This window comes from Falco rusticolus, chromosome 4 (assembly GCF_015220075.1).
Source record: "Falco rusticolus isolate bFalRus1 chromosome 4, bFalRus1.pri, whole genome shotgun sequence".
NCBI classification, from domain to species: domain Eukaryota; kingdom Metazoa; phylum Chordata; class Aves; order Falconiformes; family Falconidae; genus Falco; species Falco rusticolus.
The window spans coordinates 22,148,405-22,161,218 of record NC_051190.1 but is presented as its reverse complement, the minus strand read 5'-3'; the positions used below and the strand labels follow the sequence as shown (position 1 = coordinate 22,161,218).

General features: G+C 48.7%; 2 protein-coding genes across 19 annotated transcripts in view; one reads left to right on the top strand and one right to left on the bottom strand.

Moving 5' to 3' along the window:
- The window catches only part of ITPR1 (inositol 1,4,5-trisphosphate receptor type 1), a 183,542-nt gene extending 171,945 nt beyond the window's left edge, over nt 1-11,597 (bottom strand). For 14 of the 17 annotated variants that reach the window (XM_037386283.1, XM_037386287.1, XM_037386292.1 and 11 more), the window contains exons 1-2: nt 11,484-11,597; nt 8,295-10,746 (exon numbers count right to left, since the gene is read on the bottom strand). The gene's annotated coding sequence lies outside the window, so the exon portion shown is untranslated. Of the gene's footprint in view, nt 1-5,523; nt 5,661-8,294; nt 10,747-11,483 lie in introns of those variants that run through there. The other 3 variants (XM_037386284.1, XM_037386285.1, XM_037386286.1) reach the window with 3 other exon arrangements.
- A 67-nt stretch (nt 11,598-11,664) lies between these two features.
- Nucleotides 11,665-12,814, top strand: part of SUMF1 (sulfatase modifying factor 1) — a 38,807-nt gene continuing 37,657 nt past the window's right edge. For both annotated transcript variants that reach the window (XM_037386303.1, XM_037386302.1), the window contains exon 1: nt 11,665-11,906. In XM_037386303.1, coding sequence (XP_037242200.1) covers nt 11,691-11,906 — 216 coding nt within the window. In that variant the 5' untranslated portion in view covers nt 11,665-11,690. The remainder of the gene's footprint in view (nt 11,907-12,814) is intronic.

The window sequence follows — 12,814 nt, the reverse complement described above, 5'->3', positions numbered from 1 at the left end:
CAATACTCCCTAAATTAACCAAAGTATTTTCCTTGTCTGTCTGCCTCACTAACCTCCAGCCGCCTGCACCTGCTCATCTCCTTCTGACCCCACCTGCCCAGCGCTTTCACCCTTCCCTACACGTCCCACTTCTCCCTTCGCCAGTACTGCACCTTGGCGGAGGTTCTGTAGCCTCCATGGTGGCACTGCTGTCGTCTTCCACGGCTGGGCTTTGCTGGGTGTCTCCTAGCAGCCTTGGGTCCCCGCTGGCAATAAAGTTAATGCTCTTCTTCCACTAGCAACTCTCTCCTATTGAAGGCTTGAAAGTCTTCTCTTGTCTTCCAGAGGCAGATGCAGCAACCCTTGCAAGGGTGAGCTCGCTGCTTTTCCCTCCTAGACACCTCAGCAGGCACCCAGGTCTGCAGACTAAAACCTAAGTGCCTGTGATGAGCAGTCGAAGAGGAGGAGCCACTACCAGCACACGACTAGCACGTGTGGAGAACCACTGGTGGCCAGGGGACCTACTTTGAGCCCTGCTGATCTAAAAACACCCAATGGGCTGGACTCCTTTGCAGATGAAGGCTCCACTTCCCAGGTTAACTTGTACATGTTGGCCACCCAAGAGTAATTTTCTAGAATGCAAGCATGAGTCATTCTTCTGAAGCAAAGATTCAAAATACTGTACCACCTTATCTCATAGAAAGCATTAGCAACCACATCTGTATAACCTTTACAGATGGAGGAGGGGCCAAGGACTGCAGTTGTTTTAATCATAAATTTTCAATTAATCCTTTAGATTAAGCACCATCAGCCTACTCAGATACATATCCACCTTTGTGTCTACGCATCTTGTCTCAGAGTGGGATGCAGACAGGACATTATCTGGGATGCAAGCAAAGCTTTTTTCTTCAGAACTTCTTGGCAGATCTCCGAATTTCTGAAATATCAGATAGGCTGGGCCAAGGCGCAAAAGAATGTTTGTAAAAGTTTCACGCTAACCTGCTGCTAAACAATCCTGAATATTTATTTTTTTTAAAAAAAAAAAGCCACAGCCTTTTGGCAGTAGCCATTTTTTGGCCTACTGTCATCAGAAATTTCTTACATGTATATGCACAGAGATTTTACAATCTTCTGACTACAGACATCATGCACATGGCAGGGCTGAGGAGAGGATGAACTCTTTGTGTACATCATGACATTTGGATCCAGTATCCAAGCCTCTTTTCTTACAGCTTAGTATCAGATCATTCCAAAAGCAGAAATGTTACCTAACATCCTAACCAAGAAATTTGCTTCCCCTGGCATTTAGTTCTCTCAAAGCTATTCACCACCCTTTGATAACCTGTTCAGCCGAACAACTGGTGAGATACGAACACACAGCTTTCTGCAACACTCCTCATGTTGGCATTCTGGCACGCAAGGATGCAGTGACATTGCCACAAGCCGTAAATCAGCAAAATAACGCATGCTTCCATGCACATTTCTAACACCTTTTTATTTCTAGAAGGTTAACTTGCTCAGATCTGAAGTGACATTTTATTCTCCATAATAACACTGTTAGGAAGGAAAAATAAGTTCTGATCTAAGCTTTGATAAGCTTAACCAGACCACAAGTATGAAAATGAAACTTCTGAGTTCAGAATCCACAGCTGAGTTTTGCAGCTTTCCTTGTCTGAATTACTGTTCCTGTAGTTTTCATTCTCTTATCTTTTTTCCCCCCAGAGGAATTTGGTCCCATAAAACACAGCTGCTCTGAAGACTTGGAAATGTACTTTCTCAACAGGTACAGAACAAGCAAGAAAATAACACACTTCCTACAGCTGCCTCTGCCAATCTCATGAGCAGTTGCAGCACCGCAGAAAGAGGGTTCTGCCCCCATCCCCAGCCACTGCCCATCTGTGCCAAGACTGAGAACCAGGCAATAACTGCTGTAGTGCCCATTAGGAACAGAAATCAGAAAGAAATACTGAGCCAGATCAAAGCTCATGCTGTCTGGCATCCTGCCTCCTGCAGCAGCCTCTGGGAGACGCACAGCGGAAGAGCACTGGAATCACTTTGAACAGCTATGGACACTGATAGGATACAGTTTAGCAGCGCAGAGATACTGTCTGCTTGCTTTTCAAGTCTTCTCCTTTACAGCACCCAGTAAAGCAGTACCTGTCTGTACCCAGCATAGGCCACTAGATGAAACTGCCCAATGGCTTAACTTATCTTCTATACTATCACACACACAAACTCTTAAAAAAAAAAAAAAAAAAAAGGCAGAGAAAAGGCTCCAGGCTACTGAAGCAACAGTGCTATCTCAGCAGCAAAAGAAACTGATTTTTATAAAACTGGATGAATACCATAGTCTCATTGTGACATAAACGTTATATTTACATAACTTTCTAGCAGCACACATCATTTTCTACCTCTAAACCTCTCTGGTCTCCATAAGCTGCTTTGGTGAAGCTGCCTTCCCTCACACTCACCCACAGGCGAGCAAGCAGCTCGTCTACCAGCTACTACAGAGCCACTACCCTCATCCCACCTCCCACAGGATCTTCAGATTCCTCCTGTCTTTAAGACATAATCCTACAACTACAACTATCTTATATTTATGGGGTAATAATGTCTCAAAGACTCCCAGTACACTTTGCAGCTTGACACATCAGATACTCCTAAGGAGTACGCTATGCACTGAGAATTACAATGCACAGCATCAGGGGGAACAGCATGGTCAACAAAACAACCAGAACAAGCTACAGCTGCTCTTCCAACTGCTTCACTGAAGGGCATGTACCAGACAAGGGCTCAGCAGATCTGCACACTGCTTTAAGCCTGCTTTATAGCACTGAAAAAGAAGTTCCACCTCAATACTGCCCATTTCAGCAATTTACCAGGAGGTACCAGCACATCTTACAGGAAGCAGCTGAAAGGAGCTTCTGCTTCCACAACAGACTTCTGGACCACAGTGGCCAATATTTGAACAGTCACTGGGATTGTTACCTTTCCTCTGGCACATGTACACAGAGTACTGGAGAAGCTGTAACCTTGCTTCCACATTTCATCCAAAATTTGCCACCCTGGCCATCTCTTCACACTGCCACATTGCAATGCTCATTCAGCATTGCCTTTACAATAAGAATTACTATAAAATTAGACTAAGATCTTACACCACACAACAGCAGGACACCATGGCTTGCAAGTCTTGCTCTTCTTTGCTATGGCACTTGTAAGCTACCAGAACTTGAGATTTCTTCACTTCAGCTGGGTTTTCCCACCTTCTAGTCTACCCCACACCAACACAGATTTGTTGAGGTGATGCAACAAGGCTGACTGTGCCATGAATAAGACTTCTTCATGCCCCCAGTTTATAACCAGAGACCACAGCAGTCGTTTACACCACCCTCCACTCTGTTACCAGTCTCAGTAGACCTCCTTCATCCAGGCATTCTTACCCAGACTCGCAGTTCCAACAATGGTCACCAACAAAGCATACTGAACAAGTGCTTGCCCCTGCAGCGGCGTTCACTAGGGCCTCTTCCACTTTCCAGCCATGGTGTTCAGGAAAATACACTATTTCCCACAGCTAAGCTCCACCCCATGATTGCAAAGGCAAACCAAAGTTACTCTTGCTGTTTACTTCCTAATTTATGAACCCCTGTAAGAGGAAACCAGATCACTCCCTATTTCAAGACATAATCAATGCTGCAAAACAAGCAGGTAGGGGAAAAAAAATCATCTAAACAAACACTTCAGTCTCAGGGTGGATCCTGGTATTTTAATAGAAAAAAATTGTTATTGACAAACAAAAGACAGCTTAAAGAACACATTAGAAATCTTCAGCTCAGCAAACAGCTTACTTAATAGCACTCCTGTAACAGCTTGTTTTGAAAAACACTGGAACTGTGGTTTTTATTTCCACAGTGACTCCTTTTTTGGTTTATACACACTGACCACTACACATTCTCACTGTTAAGTTGCTGTTTTCCAGAGCAGTCAACTTTCACGTCTGTTTCGTCAAGGGTCCTGTTACACCAGAACTTTTGCTTTGATCAGTGTCACCAGTCTTCTCCAGTCACTGAGCAAGCAGTGTTGGACAACCAACGCTTTGCTACAGCCACAACACCATGCACCACTGTTACTGTTTCAGGCACTGATCTTACACCAGCAAAACCACCAAGCATTTAGAAACTGGCTTATTTGCCATGCAAGAAAACTGGCTTAAAGTAGAGGTTCAGAAAATAAAATAATCCAGTGTCTGTCAGCCTGTTAACTTAGCCATAGAGAAAGCACCATGGGAAAGAAATGGATACTGGCTTCACATTGCATCCCACACTCATGCAGCTGAACCCTGTGAGGAAAGCAATTCAGATGTGGGCCTTTGGACTGGGCTCTGAGTCAGTGAGCCTTTTGGCTCAATGCATTTGGAAGTCCTGGGATACCAAGCAAATTTCCGAGCACAGGAAAAGAAACTCATAACAAAACGCATGCTGAAGAAATAAAAACATGCACAGGTACCGGCCCTCATCAATAAATAAAGCAAACAGCCACCACACATGCACACTACTTCATGCACGATGTCGAGTCACTGAATCTTCATAAGGCAAAGATCTGGATTGTATTAGCCACGTTTTCTCTTCCTGATTTTTGAGTAGCAACACCACAGTCCAATCCATCTACAGCTGAGCGGGCACAAGTGAACCGCTGCACAGTGCGTAACGTGATGGATATGATGCACTTATTCAAACCGTTCACCTGTTGGGAGCTTTTTTTGTTGTTGTTGTTATACAAACTACTGTGAGCGGAACTTAACCTGCATGGGGCAAAGAGGTTTTATACTAGAGGGGAAAGCCTGGCTGAGCCCAAGCCACGGCGGGTGCATACAGCCCCCTGCGCCCAGGGAGCCACCGCGAGGGGTTGTGGAGCAACAGGCGCACGCAGCCTCTGCACAGGCGGAGGGGCCACAGGGCGGCCCCCAGACCCAAACCAGCAGTAACTGAGCTTTCAGCACAAAGCCATGAGCCCACATCCCACGTACCCGGGAAGGCACACGTGCCCCCTCCCCCGCGCGAGGGCCGGCTCCGGTACCCCAGGAGACCGCTAAATATTTGGCCCGCCAGAGGAGGCGCCGGGACCCTCGCGAACATCCACCGCGGCTGCCCAGCTTCGACCGTTTAAGAGTACGATCGCCCACAGCCAAGTCCCCACCGGCGCTCGCCAGTATTTACATAACGCCACATACCTCCTGCAACTGAGCCGCAACTCCGACAGGGGCAAACCCCACCAAGAACCAGGGGAAAGTTGGAGCGGCCGGCGCAGCGGCGAGGCCCCGGCCGTCCTGCGGCGGGCAGCGACCCCGGCCGGCAGCGACACCCCCCCCCGCCCGGGGCCAGCCCGCACGGAGGGGCCCGGCTCGGCGAGGCACCCCCGCCCAGCACCACTTCGCACCCCCCGCCCCGCCCGGCCCCCGGCGGCCTGGGGAAGGGGGCTGCCTCGGCGGCCGGCTAGCCGCCTCCCTCCCCAGCCACTGCCGCCACCCCTGCCCGCAGCGGCCCCTACCTAGCTCTGGTGACGGCGGGGCGGGCTAGCGGCGGCTCGGCAGCCCCATGCTGGCGGCGCTGCCCGGTCCCGTTAGGATGGAGGCTGCGCCGAGCTCCCCCCCGCCCGCCGCCGCCTCAGCTGCACATCCACATGGTTACTGCGCTCGGAGCTCGCCGCCGCGCCTTATATACTCGCGCGGGGCACTCTGGGTAGCGGAGTCCTGCCGCCGCCGCGCCGCCGCCGGGCAGCGTCGCTGCCGGACTTCAACTCCCGGCGTGCCCCGCGGCGCGCCCCACCGCGGCACCGTGCCGGGTCCCGCCGTGCCGGGCGCGGGCGCTGCCGCGGCCGGGGGCTCCCGCTGCGCTGCGGCCGGGGCCCGGGCCCGGGCCGCGGGCTTCGCGCAGGGTCCCAGGCGAATGACGGGTGGGAGAGCGCCTGCCCGCCGCCGGGGAGTTACGGGACGCACCGGCGCTGTTAGCAGCTGCAGGCGCTCAGAGAAAACGGAGCCGGGGAAAAGAAAATACTGAGTACCTGCAGGTCCGGGGAGCGCAAAATAGCGGAGAGAGCGCGCTCCAGCCCCGCGCTTAACCCTGCGGGATGGAGGTTTCAAAGGTTATGACACGCGCTGCTTTCACTTGTAGGGTAATTCCTCATGGGAAGGTAAGGCCCTTTGGCTGAGGGCTGCCAGCTGTGTGGAACACGGTAACGTGGGGTAAAACCTGCTATTCTGAGGAAGAACAGTTTAAAACTCTGAAAGCAGCAAGGGAGTTTTACTTGGTTTCCTCTTCAGTAAGACTGTCTGGTGTAGGGATGCTGCTAATTAATGTTAAAGGCTGTCCACTGACTGACAGCGCAACTTCAGCCAGAATGACTAGCAGTGATGACAAATAAGTAGCATTTCCTTTAATTTATTGCATTGTGCAATTATTTGTTCTTAAAATTAGTCAAGGTATATTGTCCATGCATATACTGTAATTGTTGTGGCCTCCATAGGGTGCATGTGGCTGTGTTTGGCAGCGCAAAGCGCCTCACAGAAGGAGATGCAATGTTTGTGCTGCAGAAGTGCTGTACCACTTTAATTGGCATAAGGGGAAGAAAACACTTCCCTGCTCTTGCCTCCACCCGCATGGACCCGCACCTACCGCTGCTGAGAGGAAATGGGGTGTAACTGCTGCTGCCATGGTCACTGCTAGTTTCCCTCCTTCCAGCAGCACACCGCTGCTGGGGAAAGGGAACAAGTCCGGATCAGGCAGTGGTCCAATTCAACACTACCATTATACTGGTTCTTCATTAAAAAATAACATCAGAGGAGTTGCAGTTACAGCTATCGAGAATATGCAGAAGTTGAAGTCCATGACTTAGGAACTTGAGCGAAGGTCAGTGAATAGAGCTCTATGATTTTCATAAATGGCTGCAATGCTACAAGCCATTACTCATCAGGAACTTGGCAGAGTAACGGTGCCTAATATCATTAGGTAATCCTAATGAATTCTTGTGTAATCAAATCTAATCTCTGGATGAGTTCTGTAGGGCTAGGACAGCGAATGGCTAGAACATCTGGTGCGCTTAGGCAGTGACATAAGGATGTCACTAGAGTCAGTGGCATAGAGCTTTGCCCACTGAACGCCTTTAGCAGTTATGCTAGCAGCCTGCCTTCAACTATCTTCATTATCAAGTGCTAAATAAGAGCAGCAGCAGCATGTTAGAAATTGCATGCAATGTAAGACATAGTTTTGGGGAATTTCCCACAGATGGAGGTTGAATGGGTCCCCCAGCCCCACTCAGCCTGACAGTATGAATTTTTGTGAATATGGGATGGACAGGAGCCAGCAGAGGAGACCTGGGGACATTCTGCTCTATCCTAGCCTGCAAATCCTCGGTTCCTTGTCTGAAAAGTTGCATACATCTCTCCACGCTTCTCCTACACCAGTCCATGTCCTTTGTTTCCTGCTGCTTCTGCAGCCTACCAGTTCTCTGATTTTGTAGCCTCTCCAGAAGGTAGAACATCAAAGGCTACGTTTTCTTCTCATGGACTACGTTTGCTTCTGAGTCTTGGTCAGTTCTTCAAAGGCTGTGGAGTTTGTGCTTCTGAAGGCCCTTCCACCAAAAATACTGATAAAGTACTGCTAAGAATTTGCTAGATTTGAAGGTGTACTGGCAAAGACAAGATAATAATGAAAATTTCCAACAGTGGAAAATGTTTCCATTTCTCTTCAGGAACTTGCTTTGGGATGCTGCTGCAGGCACAGTGAATTTACAAGGTTACTATGATCTTATAGCTTTAAGAAGAGATGAAACAGTAGGGCAGCCTGGGAATTAAACACTTCCCACTTGGAAGTACTATAGGGTTATTTCTTTAAAACAAGTGTTTCATTGATAATGTGAACTACAGCAGGTAGCCTCTGAGATGGGGAATAGAATATATTTGCTCAGTAGCAATCAAGGGGTTGGGCTTAGATCACATGCACATACACAAAGAGGGTCTAAGGAATGAGAACTGTTCAAGAATTTAGAGAGGAAATAATGAAAAAGAGTTGATAACACTTCCATCTTTAGAGTGCTATAATTATAAATGTTTAGCCCAATCACACATGTGATTTCAGTCACAGGAACACACCTTGCAAGAGATTTTTTTTTCTTTTAGAGATTTCTGTTCTTTTTCTCCTTTTAGAACCTCATTCTGGTCCATCACTACCTTACTTGTAGCAATTACATGAATTCAGCATTGATGAAATTGGTTAAGATTAAGTTTGCAGTCCTTTATTTTCCAAGAATAAGAACAGTATTACCTTGTTTTATGCTGCCAAGTTTGCAATTAACTGTTGACTTCTTTGGAGTATTTTGGACAGAAAGCGCTCCAGCCTGCAGGGTGGGTTTGCATATGTTTTTGTTTCTGCTGTTGGTTCAGCTGCACGATCAGAAGCCCTGGAAGAAAAATTAGAGCAGAAGATATTCCAGGCAGCCTCCGGGACTCTAAGGATCAAACTGTCTAATCTTGCTTATGACTGGTTATCACGATGAGGCAGATGATCACAAAAGCTTCCCGTTGTCAGAGCTGTCCATGCCAGCACTGCAGCACTCAAGAGATGAAAAGCACTACTAACAATAAGGACAAATGCTAGGCAACATCTCAGCATTTCAGCTATGTGCTGAAAAGGCTCTCATTTCTGTAATATTTTAATAACAGTGAAATCAGACTCTTAACACTGAAGCATGGTGCACTCAGTGCAAGGAAAGAGGGTAATTAAACCCCATGTGGAAGAGATTAGCTGTGAATAAATGGCTTAGGAGCATAAACATGATCAATAAATGACAACAGCAAAAGTTCTCACAAGTCCTCAGGATTACAAACTGGAAGTTGGATGTTGCTCAGAAGCAAACTGTAATTGTAATTATTTCATCTAGTCTCTTGAGAGAATAAGGAACATAAACCTTCCTGATGGAGGTATGGAAATGATGCAGAAAAGTCTAGGAAAATGAGCAATGAGAATGAGTAAGCAAGACACGCTAGAGAACTGTCCCAGGTCATTGGGAATTCACTGATTTTTCTTGAATTCCACCATTACCCAGCCAGAATCCCATGGCTTTAATAAGTTGTCCTGGCAGACTCTTTTCAATTCTAGAAGACTGTAGAATTTGGATACCTAGATTTTGCTGTCATTTCAGTAAACGGCATTGGAAATTTGGAAGGAGAAAATAAGTTATACTTACTTTGCATTTTCATAGAGATTCATTAATGCATGGCGCTAAGATTACAGTTTCAACATAAAAGGAATGTTTACATTTTCTAACCCTGAAGCAGCAAGGGTTGATTTTATAATTAAGTTTGTATTCATTTGTTTTCCTGCACTCTGCTGCTTTTCTAAGTACGACACAGGGCAAAAGGGACCAATGATGGATAATTGAAATGCATCCTTGTGAAGACTCCCAGCACTGTCATTTTACACACAGTAAAATTTCATATAGCAAATACAGTTCAGTAGTGTTCCTTTCCAGTACCAATACAAAACAAACAAACAGAAAACCCCACCCTCTTTCACTACGGTCATACTTCTTTTTGCTGCACGGTCCTAACCTGTACAGGGAAAAAATATATTAAATATTTTGCATTAATATCTCACAGAATGAGTAAAGGTTTCTTTCAGCATAGCAGAGGATCCAGAATATCCATTCTGCTGACAATCTGGAACAGAAGCTCCCACAGCAAGTAAAGATTTACATGACAGAGCACCAAAATCTTCAACAACTACAGTGAACCACAGGAAAAACGAAGGAAAACAAGGGCATTACCAGTTCCCTGACGTAGAAGGTATTGACAGTTCTGGATTGAGACAGCTGATCACCATCTGCCTTAGGGTATGTACCTTGGCTGTGTGGTGAGTAGAAAGGATTACAAAAGCCCTATGCCCTTTCTGCCTGTGAATGAGGTAGCAGGACTTTGGATTTATGTCACACAAGAAAGCAGGCATCTGCACCTGCTACTTCCCCAGCTCCTTAGCAGGGGGACAGCGAGTGGGAAGAGCCTTTGCTCTGATCACAAAGTCACAGCCAGCTGAGCTGGCAAAGAGTGGGGTAGTAATTTGCTGCTTCCTACTAACAGCAAATTGCAACCTCTCCCAAGAGCAAAGGAGGAGGCCATTGTGCCTCTATAAAGTACATTTCCATTCCTGACCTGCTTGGTTTATACACTCACATGTTGCCACTCAGCTGGCTCGTTACAAACTGCTTCTCAGTCACCTGCACTGAAAACTCCTGTAAAAGACTCCAAAACTGAAGTAACAGTATTTGATATTCACTTGGAAAGAAAAGCAGGTTTCTCCTTTCCCCCCTCCAGTGATATTCCCCACCCCCCACCTCCATGGTAATATTTTTGCCATAAAGACTGGTTGTGTCATACTTGGTAAAATTCATTTTTAAGCATGAAAAATTGAAATGCCAGGATAGATATACAAACAGAAGTGCCCAAGGAATGTACAACACCTTTATATTTTCCTAAGTCCTTATTCTGAAATGATGCTGAGTTGCATCATCATCCACCAACAGAGGAGAAGAGGGTACTCTTAGGAGGAAGGCGCCTACATGCCTGTATATAGGCATATTACATACTGCTATTGAACACAGTCAAAGGTGTAAGCACTTAACTTTTGGGCCTTAGACCTGCACCTTGTACGAGTCTCTGACATTAATGCCATCAACGTGCTGTTGGCTGTCCTTCAGCTGCAGCTTCATTGCAGCAATCTGCTGCAAAAGAGAAAGAAAGAAAGTGCTTAATCCACACATGAACACCACTGGTATGCTCAGCCAGAGGCCAAGGCCATGACCACCATCCTTGGTACAAATTGCTAATTATCATTTCTAAGAAAGTTTGCAAGAGCCAGGCCCAACTTCTGCTGAGTGATACCTACATGGTTTGAATTTCCCCTTACTATGAATATTGCTAAATAACATTATCAGTCAGCTATGATGACCTGTAGTTGCAGTTTTTGACATCTCAAAGTGGGAACACTTAAAGGCAACATATGTTTTCCCTTATTTTTTACCTGTGGAGGTGAAATGAAAAGTCAATGAGGGATCATATAGTATTGGTGGATAGTTAAGAAATCTTTCTCGGGAGCACAGACCTATCTGCGTTCATTTCACATACATGCTTTTCTCAAGAATGTTAATTGTTAACAAGTACTGGACATACATCTTGACTAAACCTGAATACGTCACACAGCAGACACTACCCTCGAGGTACCCGAGCACGGGGGACTGCATCTCGGTGACAGCACGGGTCTGTGTGCTGAGCTTACGCTGTGTTTGCTTCAGCACCCACTTATTTTTAGAAAATGGCAAGGCAAACTTCAAATCCAGCTCCCAGAACGGCTACAAAAGGCCGAGGGCTGCAGGGCCACCCCGCCAGGGAGCGCCTGAGGCGATATCCCCTCGGCCCAGGGACCCCCGCCTCCTCGCTCTACACACAAGGCCTTACGTACCTGCTGGAGACAAGCACAAGCGGCGTGCGGGGTTGCGCCCCGGGGTGCGCCAGCGGCCTCTCCGCGGGCAGGACCGGCGCTGAGGGGACGGACGGACGGGCACAGCAGGGCGCCGGGCCAGATCTGGGCCCCCGCCGGCCGCGGCGCTGCCCCTTTAAGACGCGGCCTGTCACGTGACGGAGGGAGGCACGTGGTGTCTCGGCCAACATGGCTGCGCCCGGGGTAGCCCGCGTCTGGGCGTCTCGCTGCATTCTCCTTTTCCTCCTCCTCCTCCTGCTGGGACTGGCGGCCGCCGCCGCCGGGGAGGCAGCTGCTGGCGGGGACTGCGGGTGCAGCGCCAGCCGGGGCGGCGGTGACGGGCGGGCGGCAGCGGCGCGGCGGTACTCGGCGGCGGGCGGAGCGCGGAGCGCGGGGCGCGGCCCGGTGAGCAGCAGGGTGCCCGTCCTGGGGCGGCAGGCCCAGCGCGCTGAGGGGGCGGGCGGCCACGGCGGCCTCCGCGGGCCAGGCCGGGCGCTGGGGCGAAGCAGGGACTCCTGCCGTGCTCGGGAGATTGGCGGAGGGTCCCAGCGAGCGGGTTTCTGTGGAGAAATGCAAATCAGAGCTGCTTCGCGGCCCGCTCGGGCCTCGCTCCTGAAAGCCTGGGCTTGGGCACGGGTGCTTCGGTTGGTCCCGCCTCGCTTTTCCCACCCGGGGAGCCCAAGCGTCTCCCGGGCCGTTTCGGCGCTCCCGAAGATGGAGCGAGGCCTGGGCAGTGGCGCCCATCTCTGAGCGGCCTTCCCATGTCCTCGGTTGTGTTTGCCCTGCCCGTGCCTCCCTGTGCAAAGCTGAGGTGACAAACCAGGGCCGGCTGTGCCTCTCGGCTGTTGGTTTTGGCAGGCCTGCCCATGCCTTTAACTGGTCCACAGCAGCCATGTCGGCCAGAGGGCTGGCCAGAGCAGGGCTGGCTGTAGCTGTACAGCCTGGGCAGGTGTAGCTCTGAGGGGAGTCCCTTGCTGTGTGTCCATACTGCTCTGGCTCTGATTACACACACGCGTATCTCTTTTTAGGTCTCTGTTGGTATCAATGCAATTGAAACACCACCAACTGCTGTGTCGTGCCTCCTTTGTATATTTCAGCAAAAACATCATTTATGTATCCGTATGTAGATATATTTTCATGTTCCCTTAAAGGGAACGTCTCCTTAATTGCTTATTTCCTTCTATTCCTGTTGCTGCTTGTCTGAAAGACACCATCCAGAGCGGAATGTGCCTTCCTCCTGAGGGCAGTGTTTAAAGTGGGTTCATGTGCCATGAGTGTGCCTACTGCAAAGGGATACTGAGACTTCTTTTGCA